The sequence below is a fragment of the Mustelus asterias genome, chromosome 2 (genome assembly GCF_964213995.1).
Source record: "Mustelus asterias chromosome 2, sMusAst1.hap1.1, whole genome shotgun sequence".
NCBI classification, from domain to species: domain Eukaryota; kingdom Metazoa; phylum Chordata; class Chondrichthyes; order Carcharhiniformes; family Triakidae; genus Mustelus; species Mustelus asterias.
Window position 1 is genome coordinate 94,351,557 of NC_135802.1, and position 21,623 is coordinate 94,373,179.

At 43.3% G+C, this 21,623-nt stretch overlaps 1 protein-coding gene across 1 annotated transcript in view; it reads left to right on the top strand.

Annotated features, from left to right (window-relative positions):
• LOC144503618 (dynein axonemal heavy chain 11-like) overlaps positions 1 to 21,623 on the top strand; it is a 383,758-nt gene that overhangs the window by 268,931 nt on the left and 93,204 nt on the right. The window contains exons 64-68 of the mRNA XM_078228239.1: positions 4,687 to 4,922; positions 5,065 to 5,187; positions 10,802 to 11,006; positions 13,949 to 14,113; positions 14,895 to 15,035. Coding sequence (XP_078084365.1) covers positions 4,687 to 4,922; positions 5,065 to 5,187; positions 10,802 to 11,006; positions 13,949 to 14,113; positions 14,895 to 15,035 — 870 coding nt within the window. The remainder of the gene's footprint in view (positions 1 to 4,686; positions 4,923 to 5,064; positions 5,188 to 10,801; positions 11,007 to 13,948; positions 14,114 to 14,894; positions 15,036 to 21,623) is intronic.

A 21,623-nucleotide genomic window follows, 5' to 3' on the forward strand; every position in this document is an offset into this window, starting at 1 on the left:
AGGAAATAGACAAAAGGCGGGTAACTACAGGCCGGTTAGCTTAACATCCGTCGTTGGGAAAATGCTGGAATCCATCATTAAAGAAGAAATAGCAGGCCATCTGGATAAGAATGGTTCGATTAAGCAGACGCAGCATGGATTCATGAGGGGAAAGTCATGCTTGACGAACTTGTTGGATTTTTATGAAGATGTGACTAGTGCGGTTGACGGAGGGGAACCGGTGGATGCGGTGTTTGTGGATTTCCAAAAAGCGTTTGATAAGGTGCCTCACAAAAGGTCGCTGAAGAAGATTGGGTTACACGGAGTTGGGGGTAGGGTGTTAGCGTGGATTGGGGATTGGCTATCCGACAGGAAGCAGAGAGTCGGAATAAATGGGTGCTTTTCTGGTTGGCAGATGGTAACTAGTGGCGTGCCGCAGGGATCGGTACTGGGGCCTCAACTATTTACCATTTATATAGACGATCTGGAGGAGGGGACTGAGTGTAGGGTAATAAGGTTTGCAGACGACACAAAGATAAGTGGAAAAGTGAATCGTGTGGAGGGCGTAGAAGGTCTGCAGAGAGATTTGGACAGGCTGACTGAGTGAGCGAGGATCTGGCAGATGGAGTATAATGTTGACAAATGTGAGGTTATTCACTTAGGAAGAAATAATAGCAAATATTATCTAAATGGAAAAAAATTACAACTTGCTACTGTGCAAAGGGACCTGGGGGTCCTTGTGCATGAGACACAAAAACCCAGTCTGCAGGTGCAACAGGTGATCAAGAAGGCAAATGGGATGTTGGCCTATATCGCAAGGGGGATAGAATATAAAAGCAGAGATGTCTTGCTGCATCTGTACAGGGCATTGGTGAGGCCGCAGCTGGAATACTGTGTGCAGTATTGGTCCCCTTATTTGCGGAAGGATGTATTGGCCTTGGAGGGAGTGCAGAGAAGGTTCACCAGGTTGATACCAGAGATGAGGGGTGTTGATTATGAGGAGAGACTGAGCAGATTGGGTTTGTACTCGTTGGAATTTAGAAGGCTGAGGGGGGATCTTATAGAGACCTATAAGATAATGAAGGGGCTGGATAGGGTAGAGATGGAGAGATTCTTTCCACTTAGAAAGGAAGCTAGAACTAGAGGGCACAGCCTCAAAATAAAGGGGGGTCAGTTTATAGAACATAGAACAGTACAGCACAGAACAGGCCCTTCGGCCCACGGTGTTGTGCCGAGCTTTATCTGAAACCAAGATCAAGCTACCCCACTCCCTATCATCCTGGTGTGCTCCATGTGCCTATCCAATAACCGCTTAAATGTTCCTAAAGTGTTTGACTCCACTATCACTGCAGGCAGTCCATTCCACACCCCAACCACTCTCTGCGTAAAGAACCTACCTCTGATATCCTTCCTATATCTCCCACCATGAACCCTATAGTTATGCCCCCTTGTAATAGCTCCATCCACCCGAGGAAACAGTCTTTGAACGTTCACTCTATCTATCCCCTTCATTATTTTATAAACTTCTATCAAGTCTCCCCTCAGCTTCCTCCGCTCCAGAGAGAACAGCCTTGCTCCCTCGACCTTTCCTCATAAGACCTACCCTCCAAACCAGGCAGCATCCTGGTAAATCTCCTCTGCATTCTTTCCAGCGCTTCCACATCCTTCTTATAGTGAGGTGACCAGAACTGCACACAGTATTCCAAATGTGGTCTCACCAAGGTCCTGTACAGTTGCAGCATAACCCCATTAGGCCAGAGTTGAGGAGGAACTTCTTCTCTCAGAGGGTGGTGAATCTATGGAATTCTCTGCCCATTGAAATGGTGGAGGCTACCTCGTTGAATATGTTTAAATCACGGATAGATTGATTCCTGATCGATACGGGAATTGGGGGTTATACGGATCAGGCAGGTAAGTGGAACTGATCCACTTCAGATCAGCCATGATCTTTTTGAATGGCGGGGCAGGCTCGAGGGGCTAGATGGCCTACTCCTGCTCCTATTTCTTATGTTCTTATGTTCTTTACGAAAAGTGATTTCTTACGAGGTAAATTGAGGTATTTTATTGCTTTTTTTGTTTCTCTGGTGAAGGCATTTAAAATCTAAATTGCCAACAAAGTGGCCAGAAAGTCATTCATATCAGCAGAACAAGAATATCCACAGAGAGAGAAGTCCCTGCCAAGTAGCTTATAGTGTTCAAACTTCCACTCCCTCTTAAGGAGCGACAGGGCATCCAACAGGTCATTACAGAATCTCAACCTGTTTGATAAGACAATGCTGAATTAGCAATGGGAATTTATTGTAATGTTCACCAAACATAATATTTAGAGATTAAAAAGGTTAAAGATAAGATATGCCAGTGATATCAGCCTATAGCAGAGTCTGCAGCTCAGATCTGTCCCATATGTTCAGCCCAGGATACATCTATCTGGCAATGACTGAGGATAACTGCCTTCATAGGCTCCGGCTCCAAATCAGCACAACGGTCTTTGCAGGGTTGTGCCATCTGCTGCAAGGAGACTTTCAGTCAACTTTCACCATAGGGAAGGAACTGTCAGTGAAGGCCAACATCACCTACCTTAATTAGTTTTTCTCCATCCAGTTATTTTCGTGTTATCCTGGGATCATAGAATCGTAGAATCCTACTGTGCAGAAGAAAGCCATTCGGTCCATCGAGTCTGGACCAATCACAGTCCTACCCAGGCCCTATCCCCATAACCCCATGCATTTACCTAGCTAGTCCACCTGACACTAAGGGGCAATATAGCATGGCCAATCCGCTTAGCCTGCACATCTTTGGATCATTTGTTTATTGCAGAACAGATGTGTTAAATGCCGCTGTAGTGGTAGCACTTGTATTTTATTCCCATTGGATAGTAATAGGAACATTACACGATTGCAGAAATTCAGCATACATATGAATTTCATAAAGTACAAAGTGGTCAGTGTCAATGCTGTCTTGCTCCACCCCTGGCAGCACTGTCTCCTCTATATCCAGCCCAGAAAATGGGTGCAGCTACAACAAACCTAACACAGCAATAGTCAAGATAAGATGGACTTTTTTGTAGAATCTGATCAATTTATTTTTAGGGTTAACAGTTAACCTGGTTTTAAAATTAGTTCACTTGCTGTAGGGAAAATCAGCAAAACTTTTCATCATTTTGATGGAATTTATGACTAAAAAATGATCCATGTTATCTTTTGGTTGGAGGGACCACAGTTCCCAACTTGCCCACGACTGTTCAGGTGAATGTGGGCAGCATGTAAGTTTGATGCTGCCTCCTTATTTACCTGATTGTCGTGAAGGGCCAAACACTGCCTGTGCACAGGGCTCAGCAGGAAGCTGAGCAGCATTTGCTAATAACATATTGTGCAGCAGCCTTCTGCTCTTAGAGAATCCCAGGAGGCTGCTGCCAAGGTACTTTTTCTGCAATTGTAAACATGGAAGATCAAACATCAGGGCAGCAAGAGGGCGCCAAGTGTGCGCTGGAGGTGGACAAGAGGTGAGATGCCAGGGTTCAGCAAGGGGCAAGGAGGCATTCATGAACAACCCTCAGAAGGGATAATAAGACTATGGAAATCAATCCTGGGCATTTACGCTGAATGATCTCAAACGGATACATCACAACTCCATCATTCCATCGCTTCAGCAGTTCCTGACACTCGGGATTCACATGTAACAACCAGAAATTCCACTTTGCCTACATCCCATTCCAATGATCCTAGGCCCACACCCAGCTCTTAGAGCTCCCACATTGCTCCAGCATTTCAGCTATGGTAGGCACATTGCCCAAACATAGTGCTTCAGAATCATTGACATTCTTCCCTCACTTTTGCAGTTCAAGGTGGCACACATTAGATGAGAGCAGAGCCAAACTGAGCCCAGTGGAGGAGCTGGGTTTCTACATCATGGGCTGTCTGCAATAGAGCCTATAGTATCCAGCGTCACTGAGAACATTGAGGGAGACTATGTTCCTGCCTCATAACCCTCCTTAAATCCCAACTCACCTTCATCCTGCTCTCTGGCATGATGATCAAGCTGCAGATGGTGTGGTCATGGACCTCTTGTTGACCACCCACTTACCCCACTTCATTTACCCCAACCTTCCCCTTCCTATTTTCTGTGTTCAAATACTCAAGAGCTACCCATCTTGAGTACATACTGGAAGAGGAGCGAGTGCCACTGTCACCTGATCTGAAACTCAGAGTGACCAGCTCACATTTCTGACCGTTAAAGACTAGTATAAAGTTGGAATCTGCATGAACAATGCTACAAAGACATTTACCTGTTGAATCTTGACCTTCTCATCTGCCTTCAGCTGCCAGGTTTCCCAAGTGCTGGAATGTCCAGTTCATCCCCATTATATCTAAAATGTTAAAACTTTATAGATGTGGTCTCATTAACATATCAGAGAAAAACCTGAAGTGGGTGCATTCCAGGCAGGTTGGATTTGGGTTTCGGATTTGTTAAACCCGCCATCTCTTACCCATCATGGCATAAAGTTACTCTAGTGAAACTAGTCGGCAAATGAGAGATTCAAGCCATTTCTTCACAAATACAACCTTGAGATCTACTTTTGATGTATGACACTTTCTGATTAACACACTGCTATGAAAATAGCCTAACTGGTTGCACAGGCTAATGACCTAGTAGAGCACGAGAGAAAAATCTTGTATTGAAATCTTATATTCTTTATCGATCTCTCAGGTTTCCATACCAATAACAGAAGGTCTAGATCCTATAGCAATGTTGACTGACGATGCCACAATTGCAACCTGGAATAATGAAGGGTTGCCCAGTGACAGGATGTCTGCAGAAAATGCCACTATTCTGACCAACTGTGAACGCTGGCCACTCATGATTGACCCACAGCAGCAAGGGATCAAGTGGATTAGGAACAAATATGGGAATGAGCTGAGAGTTGTACGCATAGGACAAAAAGGGTAAATAGTCCAAAGATATCTTAAATGGCTGACTTGTTTGAAAACAAAACCAAAGTGTTTAATTGAAAGTATGCTCATTTTAGTGTTTCTGCAAATTAATTTGAACACCAACTGTGCATTCTGAATCTTTTCAAAAAAAAAGCTATTTAGACATCATTGAGCGTGCACTATCGTGTGGTGATACTATACTGGTTGAAAGCCTTGAAGAAACCGTTGATCCAGTTCTCGACCCGGTACTCGGGCGAAACACAATTAAAAAGGGGAGGTGAGTACTTACGATGACTAAATTATCAACAGAATTCCTTACTAATATTTGGGCATTAACTCGAAATACAAAAACTTAGCATGTCATCTGCTATGATTTGGTTACCATTTAACATCTGTGATTTGATGAGGTGTTTTCTCTCTGTTTTTACATGATGTATGTCTATTTCCTATGTGTAAAACAGAAGAAAAAGAGGTAGCGACCAATTCTAGCATGTTCCTACCCTTCTGCATTTTACATGTAATTTGAGAAGTTTTCCAAAAGGGGAGATCAATGAAATTGTGCCTGCATTAGGAAAAAAGCAGTCAAAAGCTGTGTTAAAGCAAAGGAAGTATCGATGTACCAGATAGAATAGCTATGGTAGGTTTTCATAATAAAGCAAGTACACAGGCTATGCCAGCCATATTCACAGAACGCTCACCTCTGAGTCATTTGGTAGTTGGTTGAAGCCTTACTCAAGGGCTCGGATTCTCAACGAGTTGTAAGGATTCCAGAGCCCTTTAAAAATGATGGGACCTGGATCTGGAAATCCAGCCCCCATTTCCAACACATCCATTTTCATTGCATTGGGAACTGGGGAGGGATGTGACTCTCACATATGGTAAATCTGAATTCAGCAGAGTGACACTGCCATGTCAGCCTATATCATCCATCCCTGATTGCCCTTGAACTGGGTGACCTGCTTGGCTATTTGGGAGGGCAGTTAAGAATCAGCCACACTGCTGTGGATCTAGAGTCACATGTAGGCCAGACCAGGTAAAGATCATAGATTTCCTTCCTTGAAGAATGTTAATGAACCAGATAGGTTTCTATGATAATCGATAGTTTAACGGTCACCATTACTAAGACTAGCTTTATATTCCAGATTTTACTGAATTTAACTTTCACCAGCTGCCGTGGTGGACTTTGAACCTATGTCCCCAGAGTATGAACATGGGTCTCTTAGATTACCAGTCCACGACACTACCGTATCCCCATTTCACGAGACATTACTCCATTAACTGTCCATGAGATATGAAAAATGAAGTAGGTATATGGTAAATCAGTAAAGCAGACTGGAGGAGCATAATCTGATATGAATAGGTTTGGGTTCTGGGTGTACTGGGAAGAGATAGAGTTTGAAGGTGACGGAGAATGAATAACTCTATAATGAGATGAGATTCTATAATACATTCACATATGGGCGATAAGGGCATATGACAATATCATAGAATTGTTACAGCACAGAAGTTCATTTGGCCTGTCGTATTGATGCTGGCTTTCTGGAAGAGTAACTCGGCCTCCACCTGTTCCCTGTAGCCCTGCAATTCATTTTGCTTTAAATAATTATTTATTTTGATATCCTCGATTGAATCTGCCTCCACCATACCTTCAGTAAGAGCATTCCAAATCTTAACTGCTTGCTGCATTAAAAACTGTTCCTCATATCTCTATTGCCTCATTTGCCAAATCAACGCTTTAAATCCATGTCCCCTGACCCTTCTGCCAATGGGAACTATTTTTCCCTTCTGCATTCTGACCAGACACATTGTGATTTTGAAAACCTCTATCAAATCTGTTCTCCAGGGAACACAATTCCAGCTTCTCCATTTATTTTTGATTTGATTTGATTTATTATTGTCACATGTATTAACGTACAGTGAAAAGTATTATTTCTTGTGCGCAAGAAAGACAGAGCATATCGTTCATGAAGTTATTCATCCCTGGGACCATTCTCGTGAATCTTTTCTGCACTCTCTTGAATATCTTCACATCCTTCCCAAAGTGTGCTGCCTAGAGTTGGACAGAATACTCCAGTTGAGGCTGCACCAGGGCTTTATACAGGCTCTTCATTACTTCCCTGTATTTGTATGCCATTTCCTTATATATACAACTAATGATCCCATATGCTTTATTAATCACTTTCTCAACCTTCCATGTCTCCTTCAATATTCCCCAAGTCACTGTGGTTCTTATTCCCTTTTAGAATTGTACCCTTATTTTCTATTGTCCCCCCTCATTCTTCCTACCAAAATCAATCACTTAATCTGCCACTTGTCCACACATCCCACCAGCCTATCAAAGTGACATCTATCATTATCCTCCTCATAGTTCACCACACTTGCAAGTTTTGTGTCATCTGAAAATTTTGAAATTGTGCCCTGCACAACAAAGCCAAGGTGATTAATATAGCTCAAGAAAGGACATGGACTTGAGATTAACTCCTGGAGTTCCCTTGTGCCAATCGTAGGCATTCTCTTCCAGGGTCATAGCCCCAGTTTAGTGGTCCCACCCTGGTCTCCCAAACCTCACATTCCCCACCAAGACCCTAACCATACAATGAAGCTATATCCACTTGCTATCTATCGTAGGCACTCTTTTTCTGCTTTATCTTACTCCTTACACCCATGAAATTTTTAGAATCGCAGAATTGTTAAGGCACAGAAGGAGGGCATTCGATTCATTGTGTCCGAACCAGTTCTCCAAATGAACATGACTTAGTGCCATTCTCCTGTCTTTCCTCTGTACCCCTGCACATTGTTTCTATTCAAATAATCATATAATGCCCTTTGAATGCCTGAATTGAACCTGCCTCCAACATTCTTGCAGGCAGTGCAGGGGGACAGCAGTATGGGCGCTGATTCCTGAGGGCCTGGCCCCATCGGTGTCATCTCCTGCAGTGCAAGGGAGGGACAAGTATCTGGACAGCTTGCAACTTACTTGAGACAGGTCATATGAGTGAAGGTTTTGTGGCTCCTCACTTCTGTAGCTCACCCCGAACTGGCTGTCGGTCACAACTCTATCCTCAAACTCCCCTGACAGCTCCGTCACACGTTCCATAAATGCAGTGAGTATACGCAGCTCAGGGACCCCATCTCCGGTCTGTTCCCGCTCCCGGAGATTATGGGCCATCTTCTCCTGCGGGACAGAAAGGGGGGATTGAAAGCCTGATGGCTGGAAGGGTGTCGGAGTGGGAGCAATCAGGTGGTGTCTGTCGGGACCGTGACTCGGCAGGCAAGAGTTATGATGGTGGGTACCAGAGGGGTTGAAGGAACATGCTGGGGGTTGGATGCTGGAAGACCGTGGAGTAGATCGATGTGGACATTCCAGACGGGACTGATGCCAGGTTCCCCTCCACCCTGGTCCTCTGTACCAGTGCATGGGCACTCACTGCCTCTGCCCACAGCTTTCCAGGCTGGGGTTGGTCACGTGTCTGGAGCCTCCACGATGGCATGAATTACATGACAGCTCTTCCATTGCACTGAGTGTGGAAATATTGTGATGCAGAGCGTCAAAAACTTGTTTCTCGCTGTTACAACACTTAGAAATTTTGGGGGGAAATCCTGCCCAGAACTCAAAATATAGATGGCGTACATTTTGGGCACATGCAACCTAACCAGTGCCCAGATACTGAGGAGATAAATCGATCACATTTTACAGGTCTTGTTTATTGATAATCTTTTAGTTGAACTAAGCTGTGTGTTCCTATGTAGCTCTGAATAGCTTCTTGTGTACTTTCTCAAACAAAATGCTGCCAAAATAGTACGGAAACATTGCAATTGTGTTACTTCAGTAAATAATAAATACAAATACTTCCTGCTAAGTGTTTCGCAAGTAGTTATTTATTAATCACAGTTAATTTAGCCTAAAAATATCGCATTTAAAATGGAGTTAGTAACTACTTATATCTTTAGTAAACTGAAACCAGAACTATTAAATGGTGAAATTGACTATTTTCAGTATAGCTTTTATAATGTAGAAGAAATATTAAGTATACTAGTATAATTATATATATAATTGGTTAGCACTGCTGCTTCATAGCTCCAGGGTCCCGGGTTCGATTCCCGGCTCGGGTCACTGTCTGTGTGGAGTTTGCACATTCTCCTCGTGTCTGCATGGGTTTCCTCCGGGTGCTCCGGTTTCCTCCCACAGTCCAAAGATGTGCGGGTTAGGTTGATTGGCCAGGTTAAAAAAAAAAAATTGCCCCTTAGAGTCCTGAGATGTGTAGGTTAGAGGGATTAGTGGGTAAATATGTGGGGGTAGGGCCTGGGTGGGATTGTGGTCGGTGCAGACTCGATGGGCCGAATGGCCTCCTTCTGCACTGTAGGGTTTCTATGATTCTATGAATAGGCTACATGCATGAAATGGTTTCTGCCATATGCAGTGGGAGCAGCTGTGAGGAAATTTTGGGTATAACGTCATTGTAGTTTGACAATGTCTTAAATATTTTTTGACCTCATCTTAAATGTTTTGTTTCTCTTATATCCTTGTTACTGTGCAGCACGGTGGCACAGTGGTTAGCACTGCTGCCTCACAGCGCAAGGGACCCGGGTTCAATTCCCAGCTTGGCTCACTGTCTGTGCGGAATCTGCACGTTCTCCCCTTGTCTGCGTGGGTTTCCTCCGGGTGCTCCGGTTTCCTCCCACAGTCCGAAAGACGTAGGAGGAAACCGCATTGGTCATGCTAAATTCTCCCTCAGTGTACCCAAACACGCGCTGGCCGAAGTGAGGCGACTAGGGGATTTTCACAGTAACTTCATTGCAGTGTAAGCTTACTTGTGACAATAATAAATAAACTTTGAAACTATTGCCATTGCTGTGTCTTACTTGTTCTCTGATTAGTAATAGCTACAGAGAGGTTGTTGATGGATTTTGCAGTCTACAAATTGAACTTCATTAATAATTGGAATGTTGTAGAGTGTGAAGTAATGAATACTAATTATTCCTTTCATGTCTTACAGTACCCTATAGGCCAATCCATCAGCAGAGATTTTAATTTGTTTTAGTAATGTTCTATCAATAGTGCATTAATTCTGTTTTGAGAAGCGATGCAGTTGAACTTGTCCTATCAGGGCCAATTTGTAGTTAGCCTGACTAAACCCACTCAATTTGAAGCAGCCTTAAGAGAAAAAGCTGTACTGAAAAATATTATTTCTGTGAAGTGAAATATAACAAATCATGTCTTGGGTCAAACAAGACCATAATAATGCGGAATTGTTCACAAATAAATTACATAAAATGACCCTGACCTTCGATCGTGTGTTGCATTTCATGCACTGACCATTCAGAACACTGACAAGGTAAAGTTATGAAAAAGAGTCAATATTGAGGGCTTTCTTCACTAGGGTGGTGAAAATTGGAGGCATCTAATTATAAGAAGTTCTGAGATGGTAAATAATGAGGAGCTGATTGGTGACTTAGTAATTAAGCAACACAGACTCCAGATTATCATGACAAGAATGATGGCAAAGTTAGAATCATATTTTTGCTGAAGGGTTTATTGGAAGCTGGTATTGTCAGAGCAGCTATAACATCATTCAAATAGCAATTGATATGCATAAAATGAAGCATATAAGGACAAGGGAAGGATGAAGAGTTGAAGAGTTAACTATATCAAGATCTGATGAGCCACATAGCCTTCTTTTATGCTATAAATTCTAAAAGCTCAGTTTTCCATTATTGTTCTGATTTGTACTGTGATACAAGACTGCATAGAAATTGATAGTTCAACCAATCATGTCCATGTCAACCAATAAAACGCCATCCAACTTTCCTGCTCCTGTTCCACAGGTTATTGTACATCAAGTGCATTACATTTTTGTCTAAAATAAGTAATTTATTCATTTATTTGTCAGATGCATAAAGATTGGTGACAAAGAGTGTGAATTTAACAGCAGTTTCCGACTCATTCTTCATACAAAGTTGGCCAACCCACACTACAAACCTGAGTTGCAGGCTCAGACGACACTCATTAATTTCACTGTCACGAGGGATGGGCTTGAAGATCAGCTGCTGGCTGAAGTGGTCACCACTGAGAGGCCAGATCTAGAACACCTGAAGGTACTGTATTTGTGGGGTGAACATTGCCTGGAGATGGAACAGAAGCAACTGTAATCCTGATATGTGCGATTGCAAAAGAATTTTCCTTTTCCTATTTTAAATAAGGTCTGGTCCTGTTAATCTTAGAAGAGATTCAATCTACAGAGGGGATCAGACGGGAGCTGGACAGGCCCACAGTTTCTCAGCATCAGCAGCGCCAGGGACCCGGGTTCGATTCCCGGCTTGGGTCACAGTGGGTCACGTTCTCGCCGTGTCTGCGTGGGTTTCCTCTGAGTGCTCCAGTTTCCTTCCACAGTCCAAAAGATGTGTTGGCTAGGGGCATTGGCCATGATAAATTCTCTCGCCGGAGTGTGGCGACTGGGGGATTTTCAGAGTAATGTTGCAGTGTTAATGTAAGCCTACTTGTGACACTAATAAATATACTTAACATTCACATTTGTTGGCATGTTCCTGTCTCTGGGCCATTTTGGAACGTGACAGTTTGGGTTGGAAGTACCTATCCTGCTGCAAGTGGTGGGTAGCCAATAACACACCTTAATGGACCTATTAAGGCGCCACAATGGCTGTCAGCTGGAACTTTCTGGTTGGCAGATGGTGCTTCAACCACCCAGTGGCCCCAACACAACTGGAGGGAAGGAGGTGGTAACTGGACATCAGACCAGGGAAAGAGGGAGGGGCGAGGGGTGTCAGCTCTCTAGTTAATTATTTAATGCCACCTTGCCATGGCAGCCACAGCTTATAAATGACCATAGAGGAGGGGTTGAAGAAATTTTATAAGTTTGGAGAAGTTTCCTAGGGCCAACTTGAGAAGCCCTCTTCCTCTCTGTTACCTGTATTGGTCGTGCCCACCTCTGAATGGTGGAAATTCCACTATCCCAGTGCTGAAGGGCTTCAGTCGTTTATCCGCTGTCCTGAATTGGATGGCTAGTGTGCACCTTGGCCACTGATTGGCCATACCTTCAAATATTGTCAGGGTCCCAACCCCAGAGCAAAAGCTGATTGTAACAGTAACTTAAAATATCATATGTGATCAGTAATTAAGTAATTGATCTTTTCAAATTACCTTGCCCATTGATTATCAGATTGTATTGGTTTCTATGAACAGTATTTCAGAAAGTATCATTCATTTTGTTGGGGGGGGGGGGGTGGAAGGATAATAAAAGGACAAAAAGGAGACAGTGTAAATTTACATGCATGGGCCATGCATGTGCTTTTACATTGTTTCTTGCAGCCTATGATCTTTGTATGCCATGCCGATGATCTTTTGTTTATCGCCCATTTTGTACAAAAATTATATATTGCATGTGTTCATCAGAACCAAGCTAAAGTTTTCAGTAGAGTTTGTAGCAGTATTTAAATATCAAGAGGTATAACAGTATTGGAGAATGCAGCAGGCCATTGTATTTCTTTACTAAAGTTAAGCATTTCAGGCCTTATTTTAATCGAGCCTGCCTAGAACGAATAGGGTGGGCAAGTGTTTAAAATATTTGCCAAGGAATTTACACCGTGTTCCAACATGTTCACATCCAGTGTCATTTTAACCTTGGGGATTCCAGCACTGTTTGGTGCTTCCCACCAAAAGCAGGGGTAAATTTAGACCACCAATGCCAACAACATCTTTGTCTCTGTGCTATAATTTCAAATCCTGGAGAGGTATGCACAGCTCCAAAGTCATTAATGAAACCTAGCCTGACGCAGAAGCATGGTCAGAAGAGACCAAGCTAAGCACTGTTTTTTCATGTTCATTGTATTGCCATTCTAGGAGTGACTCATCTATATATGGGCTTGAGAGCAGTAGAGGGCTACCTGCAGTGGCTGTTTACTTTGTGTTTGCTCTGCATTTAAAGAATTTGCATTTAAAGTTTGTTCATTAGTCACAATTAGGCTTACATTAACACTGCAATGAAGTTACTGTGAAAATCCCCTAGTCGCCACACTCCGGTGCCTGTTTGGGTACGCTGAGGGAGAATTTAGCATGGCCAATGCACCTAACCAGCACATCTTTTGGACTGTGGGAGGAAACCCTGTGCCAGACCGAATTGTAAATTGAATGAACTGATATAGTGAAGCTGAAGAAAGCACCCACAGAGTCAGCAGCATCATGAGGAGTCAGAAACAATGTAAACTTTCTTCATCTAAGGGACTGATCTAGTTTCCCCTCAGGCTTTGAAGTTTCAATTCTAAAACAAGATTTTATTTGACAGCAGGGTCGCCACCTGGAAGTGAGCCTGATTAACGGACTTGACTTCGAGTCAGACAGGGAACATTCTAGAGCAGATAACAGTGGTGGGGGCGGTGTTCTGATCTCTGATGTGTGATGACAGTATAGATCCAGTCCAAAAGAAGAAGGTGAACTTGGAGGACAATGTCTCATGCTGCTCCTGGACAACAAGCTGTACTGCATGGCACTTGAACTCACTTCTCTTCAGCTACCAGGAATCCCAAGGCCCTGGAAATATGGCCGGCCAAGGTTAAGCCTGTAAAGCCAATTAAATCTGAGGCTGCCTTCTCAGTATAATATTTAAATTGCCAATCAAGCTCCTGAAGTGAGTTGGCTGTGTATCTTGCACCCCATTTCTGCATCCCACATCCCATTTCCATTCATCTTGGAAGAGAGTAGGTTGGGATCAGGTTTGAGATTTTAACATTGCGTACAACCCTAAACCACCTGTCTTATTGTAGGTTAAATTTGATTGATAATCCCTTTATGCCGGAGACGTGGTTTTATCAGCGATCTGAGGTCAGTGTAGGTTTGTTTTAAAATTTCCATCACTGTCATGGAAATTTTAAAAATTGAACTGGAGACTTCCATTCAACTAGATCCAAAGGGGAAGGAACAATGATGGTCATATCTTGCAACCGTTTTTTTTTAATAGAATGTGCTTATTCTGACTGAAATTCAACTATTCCAATGCACTGGTGGTTTTGTTTTCTCTGCACAGTCTGAGTTGACTAAGCAACAGAATCATTTTAAGATCGAGCTCAAGCAACTGGAGGACGAGCTCCTTACTCGCTTGTCTGCTGCAGAAGGCAACTTCCTTGGAGACACAGAGCTGGTGGAGAGGTTGGAGACAACAAAGCTGACTGCAGCAGAGATCGAGCAGAAGGTGAAACATTGTCGTCTCATTACAAGATTTCAGGTGATCTGTTGCAAAAATCATTTTCTGAATCCTAAACCGTATACGTCAAATTCAGCTGTCTGCAGATGTGGAAAAGGCCAAATAGTTATCGTGGCACAGAATTCCCACCATGATAGACATTGAGCAGAAAATCTTCAATTCCACGGTTCCGATCAGTTGTAAGAGACATGGCGAATTTGTGGATTCGGACAAGATTGGGTTATAAATTTGTCTTGGGCATTAGAGCAAAATGCACATTAAAGTGAATCCACAACCTAGTTTAGATTCCATTTAGTTTTCTATTCATTGAAAAGAGGTTCACTGCTTTGAATCACACTAACAGGTGCTGGCACCATTCAGAATGCATTTGGTGCTCCTTCCAAACTGTTTCCTGCTACAAAGTCTAATGGAGGGGTCTTAGATATCTATAGATCATTTAGTATTTGATATCTTTGCAACAGATTCACCATATTCGCTGACTTTCCAGACTTGGACATATTTTTTTGACTTTGCACACTAGAAGTAGACTTTACGGCAAGGAGAATGGTAACAAGGGAAAGGGAAGTGGGTAGAGAATTCCAGGAGTATATAGTACCTGATCCATGAGGTTTGTTAGTCTTAATTTACTAAGTTACGCAGCGCTTCTGAATTCAAAATCCTCCAGAAGCTCTGCCACAATACAATTCAGTGCTTCCAGGAGAGATGGGAAATGTGGATTTATTAGTATTAGCCTTGCAGGGTAATTCACAGGGAATCTGTTGTCATACAGGTGAATGAAGCAAAGGAGAACGAATTGAAGATCAACGAAGCTCGCGAGTGCTATCGGCCAGCAGCAGCCAGAACTTCACTTCTTTATTTCATCATCAATGATCTCAGGAAATTGAATCCCATTTACCAATTTTCACTCAAGGTACTAAATTACACACACAACTAAATGAGTCATTTGTGAAAAGAGGACAGGAAACAGTATACAGATCATTCTGGGCTTGGCAATGTGCAACAAGTGGGGTACTGCAAGGATCCGTGTTTGAGCCTCAGCTCTATATATACGTATTCTACTATGAAGGGATTGAGTGTAATATATCCAAGCTTACCCATGTTACAAGTTTAAGTGGGTAAGTAAGCAAGCTGTAAGGAGGATGCAATGTGGCTACAAAAAGATTTAGACAATGAATGGGAAAGGACGTAGCAAATGGAATATAATGTAGAAAAAAACAATATCATATTTCTTGAGTGGTGAAAAACTGGAAAATGTTTGTGTTCAGAAAGATTTGGATATCTTTGTACATGAATCGCAAAAGTTAATATGCAGGTACAGTAAACAATTAGGAAGGTATTAGGTACATTAGCCTCGATTACAAAGTGATTGGAGTATAGGAGTGCAGAAGTCTTACTGCAACTCTTTCGGCCTTGGTGAGATCGTACCTGGAGTACTGTACACACAGTTGTGATCTCCTTACCAAAGGAAGGGTATACTTGCCATAGTCGGGGGAATGTAACAAAGGTTCACTACTTTGATTTCTGGTATGAGAAAAAATTGTGTAGATTATAGGAACAGATGAAAAAAGAGCAAGAATAGGCCATTCAGCCCCTCAATCCTGCTGTGCTATTGATCTACCTCAACACCATTTTCCCTCATGACCCCATATCCCTTGATATTTTTACTATTTAGAAATCTATTGATCTGTCTTGAATGTACTCAATCACCGAGCCTCCACAACCCTCTGGGATAGAGAATTCTAAAGATTCATCACCTTCTGAGTGCAGAAATTCCTCCTCACCTCAGTCCTAAATGGGGTACCTCTTATTCTGAGACTCTGTCCTCAGATTCTAGACTTGCCCCAGCTATGGGAAGTATCCTTCCTGCATCTACCCTGTCGAGCCCTGTAAGAATGTTTGCTTCAATGAGATCACCTCTCGTCCTTCTAAATGCTAAAGACAATAGGCACAGTCTCCTCAATCTCTCCTCTACCATCCCAGGGGTCAGTTTGGTGATTTTTTTTGTTGTGCTCCCTCTATTGCCAGTACATCCTTCCTTGGGTAAGGAGACCAAAACTGTACACAGCACTCCAGGTGCAATCTCACCAAATCTCTACACAATTGCAGCAAAACTTCCTTACTCCTGTATTCAAGTCCTCTTGCTTACATACCATTTGCCTTCCTAATAGCTTGTGACACTTACATGTTAGCTTTCAGTGGCTTATGAACTAGAACATCCAGGTCTCTTTGGACATTTTCCAATGTATCACCATTTAAGAACTATTCTGTTTTACTTTATAGAGTGGATAACTTCATTTCTTTCTACATTATATTCCATCTGACATGTTCTTGCTGATTTCCTGTCTAAATTCCATTAAATTCTACTTGCATCCACTTTGCAACTCATATTGCCAGCTAGTTTTGTGTCATCAGCAAACTCGGAGATGTTGCATTTGGTCTCCACACCCAAATCATTGATTGAGATTGTGAATAGCGGGGGCCCAAACACTGATCTTTGCTGTAATCCACTAGTCACAGCCTGCTACACTGAGAATGACTGATTTATTCCTGCAGCTTACAGTCTGTCAGCCAATCCTCAATCCATGACAGTGTATTGCCCCAATCCCAAATGTTCTGACTTTGTTTACCAACCCCCAGTGTGGAACTTTATTGAAAGCCTTCTGAAAATCCGAATACGGCACATCCACTGCTCCCCCCTTATTTATTTTGCTCATTACATCCTCAAAAAGCTCCATCAAGTTTCCCTTTCATAAATCCATGTCCATTCTGCACTGTCCTACCATTATTTTTGACATGTCCTCTTATCACATACTCCATTATAGATTCTAGCATTTTCTCTCCTACTGATGTCAGACTAACTGATCTGTCATTCACTGTTCTCTCTCCACCCCATCCCCCTTCTTAAATAGTGGCTACATTTGTTACTTTCCAATCTGCAGGAACCACTCCAGAACCTATAGAATTTTGGAAGATGACCGCAAGTGCATCCAACATGTACACCCAGTTCTTTCAACACTCTGGGATATAGATCTACAGATCCAGGGGATTTATCAACTTTTAGTCCCATTAATTTCACCAGTATTATTTATTTACTGATACTAATTTCTTTCAGTTTCTTATTCGCGCTAGTCCCTTGATTCTCTAGTATTCCTGAAAGGCTTTATCCATCTTCCTCCATGAAGACAGGCATAAAGGCCTAACTTTTCTGGTCCCGCCCACCGTGGGAATTGTAGCAGGCAGGATGGATAATTTGATAGATCAACAAAAGACCAGTGGAAAGGCATAACAGTGAAAGGCAAGAAGTATGTGAAACATGGGATTTTCTTTTTACAAATTGGTCTAGGGCAGTACAAAGAAAAAATAGAATTACAGCACAGGAACAGGCCCTTCGGCCATCCAAGCCTGCACCGAACATGCTGCCCAACTTAACTAAAACCTCCTATGCTTCCGGGGACCATATCCCTCTATTCCCATCCTATTCATGTACTTGTCAAGATGCCACTACCATCACCACCGTACTACCTCCCCCGGCAACAAGTTCCAGGCACCCATTACTCTCTGTGTAAAACATCTGCCTCGTACATCTCCTTTAAACCTTGCCCCTCGTACCTTAAACCTATGCCCCCTAGTAATTGACTCTTCCACCCTGGGAAAAAGCTTCTGACTACCCACTCTGTCCATGCCTCTCATAATCTTGTAGACTTCTATCAGATCTCCCCTCAACCTCCGTCGCTCCAGTGAGAACAAACCAAGTTTCTCCAACCTCTCCTCATAGCTAATGCCCTCCATACCAGGCAACATCCTGGTAAATCTTTTCTGTACCCTCTCCAAAGCCTCCACATCCTTCTGGTAGTGTGGCGACCAGAATTGAACACTATATTCCAAGTGCGGCCTAACTAAGGTTCGATAAAGCTGCAACATTACTTGCCAATTTTTAAACTCAATACCCTGGCTGATGAAGGCAAGTATGCTTTCTTGACTACCTTCTCCACCTGTATTGCCACTTTCAGTGACCTTTGTATCTGTACACCCAGATCCCTTTGCTGATCAATACTCTTAAGGGTTCTGCCATTTACTGTATATTTCCTATATGTATTAGACCTTCCAAAATGCATTACCTCACATTTGTCCAGATTAAACTCCTTCTGCCATCTCTCCGCCCTAGTCTCCAACTGATCTATATCCTGCTGTCCTCTGATGGTCCTCATCGCTATCTGCAAATCCACCAACCTTTGTGTCGTCTGCAAACTTACTAATCAATCCAGTTGCATTTTCCTCTAAATCATTTATATATATATATATATATATAACAAACAGCAAAGGTCCCAGTACTGATCCCTGAGGAACACCACTTGTCACAGCCCTCCATTCAGAAACGCACCCTTCCACATCTACCCTCTGTCTTCTTTGACCGAGCCAGTTTTGTATCCACCTTGCCAGCTCATCTCTGATCCCATGCGATTTCACCTTCTGCACCAGTCTGCCATGAGGGACCTTGTCAAAGACCTTACTGAAGTCCATGTAGACAACATCCACTGCCCTACCCTCATCAATCATCTTCGTCACTTCCTCGAAAAACTCGATCAAGTTCGTGAGACACGACCTCCCCTTCACTATTGCCTCTCACTAATACGTCCACTTATTTCCAAGTGGGAATAAAGCCTGTCTCGAAGAATCCTCTCCAATAATTTCCCTACCTCTGATGTAAGGCTCACCGCCCTGTAATTACCTGGATTATTCTTGCTACTCTTCTTAAACAAAGGAACAACATTGGCTATTCTCCAATCCTCTGGGACCTCCCCTGTAGCCAGTGAGGATACAAAGATTTCGCTCAAGGCCCCAGCAATTTCCTCCCTTGCCTCTCTCAGTATTCTGGGATATATCCCATGAGGCCCTGGGGACTTGTCTTCCTTAATGTTTCTCAAGAACCCCAATACCACCTCTTTTTTCATCTCAAAATGACTCAAACTATCTACACATCCTTTTCCAGACTCATCATCCACCAAGTCCTTCTCTTTGGTGAATACTGATGCAAAGTACTCATTTAATACCTCGCCTATTTCCTCTGGCTCCACGCATAGATTCCCTCTCCCTGGCCACCCTTTTGCTCTTTATATAGAACATAGAACATAGAACATTACAGCGCAGAACAGGCCCTTCGGCCCACGATGTTGCACCGACCAGTTAAAAAAAAACTGTGACCCTCCAACCTAAACCAATTTCTTTTCGTCCATGAACCTATCTACGGATCTCTTAAACGCCCCCAAACTAGGCGCATTTACTACTGATGCTGGCAGGGCATTCCAATCCCTCACCACCCTCTGGGTAAAGAACCTACCCCTGACATCGGTTCTATAACTACCCCCCCTCAATTTAAAGCCATGCCCCCTCGTGCTGGATTTCTCCATCAGAGGAAAAAGGCTATCACTATCCACCCTATCTAAACCTCTAATCATCTTATATGTTTCAATAAGATCCCCTCTTAGCCGCCGCCTTTCCAGCGAAAACAATCCCAAATCCCTCAGCCTCTCCTCATAGGATCTCCCCTCCATACCAGGCAACATCCTGGTAAACCTCCTCTGCACCCTCTCCAAAGCCTCCACGTCCTTCCTGTAATGTGGGGACCAGAACTGCACACAGTACTCCAAGTGCGGCCGCACCAGAGTTGTGTACAGTTGCAACATAACGCTACGACTCCTAAATTCAATCCCCCTACCAATAAACGCCAAGACACCATATGCCTTCTTAACAACCTTATCTACTTGATTCCCAACTTTCAGGGATCTATGCACACATACACCTAGATCCCTCTGCTCCTCCACACTATTCAAAGTCCTCCCGTTAGCCCTATACTCAACACATCTGTTATTCCTACCAAAGTGAATTACCTCACACTTCTCCGCATTAAACTCCATCCGCCACCTCTCGGCCCAACTTTGCAACCTGTCTAAGTCTTCCTGCAAACTACGACACCCTTCCTCACTGTCTACCACACCACCGACTTTGGTGTCATCAGCAAATTTGCTAATCCACCCAACTATACCCTCATCCAGATCATTAATAAATATTACAAACAGCAGTGGCCCCAAAACAGATCCCTGAGGTACACCACTTGTAACCGCACTCCATGATGAATATTTACTATCAACCACCACCCTCTGTTTCCTATCCGCTAGCCAATTCCTGATCCAATTTCCTAGATCACCCCCAATCCCATACATCTGCATTTTCTGCAGAAGCCTACCATGGTGAACCTTATCAAACGCCTTACTAAAATCCATATATACCACGTCCACTGCCTTGCCCCCATCCACCTCCTTGGTCACTTTCTCAAAAAACTCAATAAGGTTAGTAAGGCACGACCTACCTGCCACAAAACCATGCTGACTATCACCTATCAATTCATTACTCTCCAAATAACTATAAATCCTATCCCTTATAATTTTTTCCAACATCTTGCCGACAACAGAAGTGAGACTCACCGGTCTATAATTCCCGGGGAAGTCTCTGTTCCCCTTCTTAAACAATGGGACAACATTCGCTAACCTCCAATCTTCTGGTACTATACCAGAGGCCAACGACGACCTGAAGATCAGAGCCAGAGGCTCTGCAATCACTTCTCTTGCCTCCCAGAGAATCCTTGGATAAATCCCATCCGGACCAGGGGATTTATCTATTTTCAGACCCTCCAGAATATCCTGCACATCCTCCTTATCAACTGTAATACTGTCTATTCTACTCCCTTGCAACCCAGTGTCCTCCTCAGCTATATTCATGTCCCCTTGCGTGAACACCGAAGAGAAATATTGGTTCAATGCTTCACCAATCTCCTCCGGTTCCACACATAACTTCCCTCTGCCATCTATAACTGGCCCTAAACCTGCCCTAACCAACCTTCTGTTCTTGACATACCTATAGAACGCCTTAGGATTCTCTTTTACCCTATCCGCCAAAGTCTTCTCATGTCCCCTTTTAGCCCTTCTAAGCTCGCTCTTCAACTCCCTCTTAGCCAATCTAAAGCTTTCTAGTGCACTACCCGAGTGCTCACGTCTCATCCGAACATAAGCCTCCTTTTTCTTTTTAACCAACAAAGAAACTTTTTTGGTGCACCACGGTTCCCTAGCCCTACCAATTCCTCCTTGCCTGACAGGGACATACCTATCACAGACTCGCAGTAGCTGCTCCTTGAAAAAACTCCACATGTCGGACGTTCCCAGTCCCTGTAATCTCCTAGTCCAACCTATGTTTCCTAATTCTCTCCTAATAGCCTCATAATTACCCTTCCCCCAGCTAAAACCATTGGCCCGAGGTTCATGCCTATCCCTTTCCATCACTAAGGTGAACGTAACCGAATTGTGGTCACTATCACCAAAATGCACACCAACTTCCAAGTCTAGCACCTGGTCTGGCTCATTTCCCAGCACCAGATCCAATATAGCCTCACCTCTAGTTGGCCTGTCTACATACTGAGTCAAAAAACCTTCCTGCACGCTTTGAA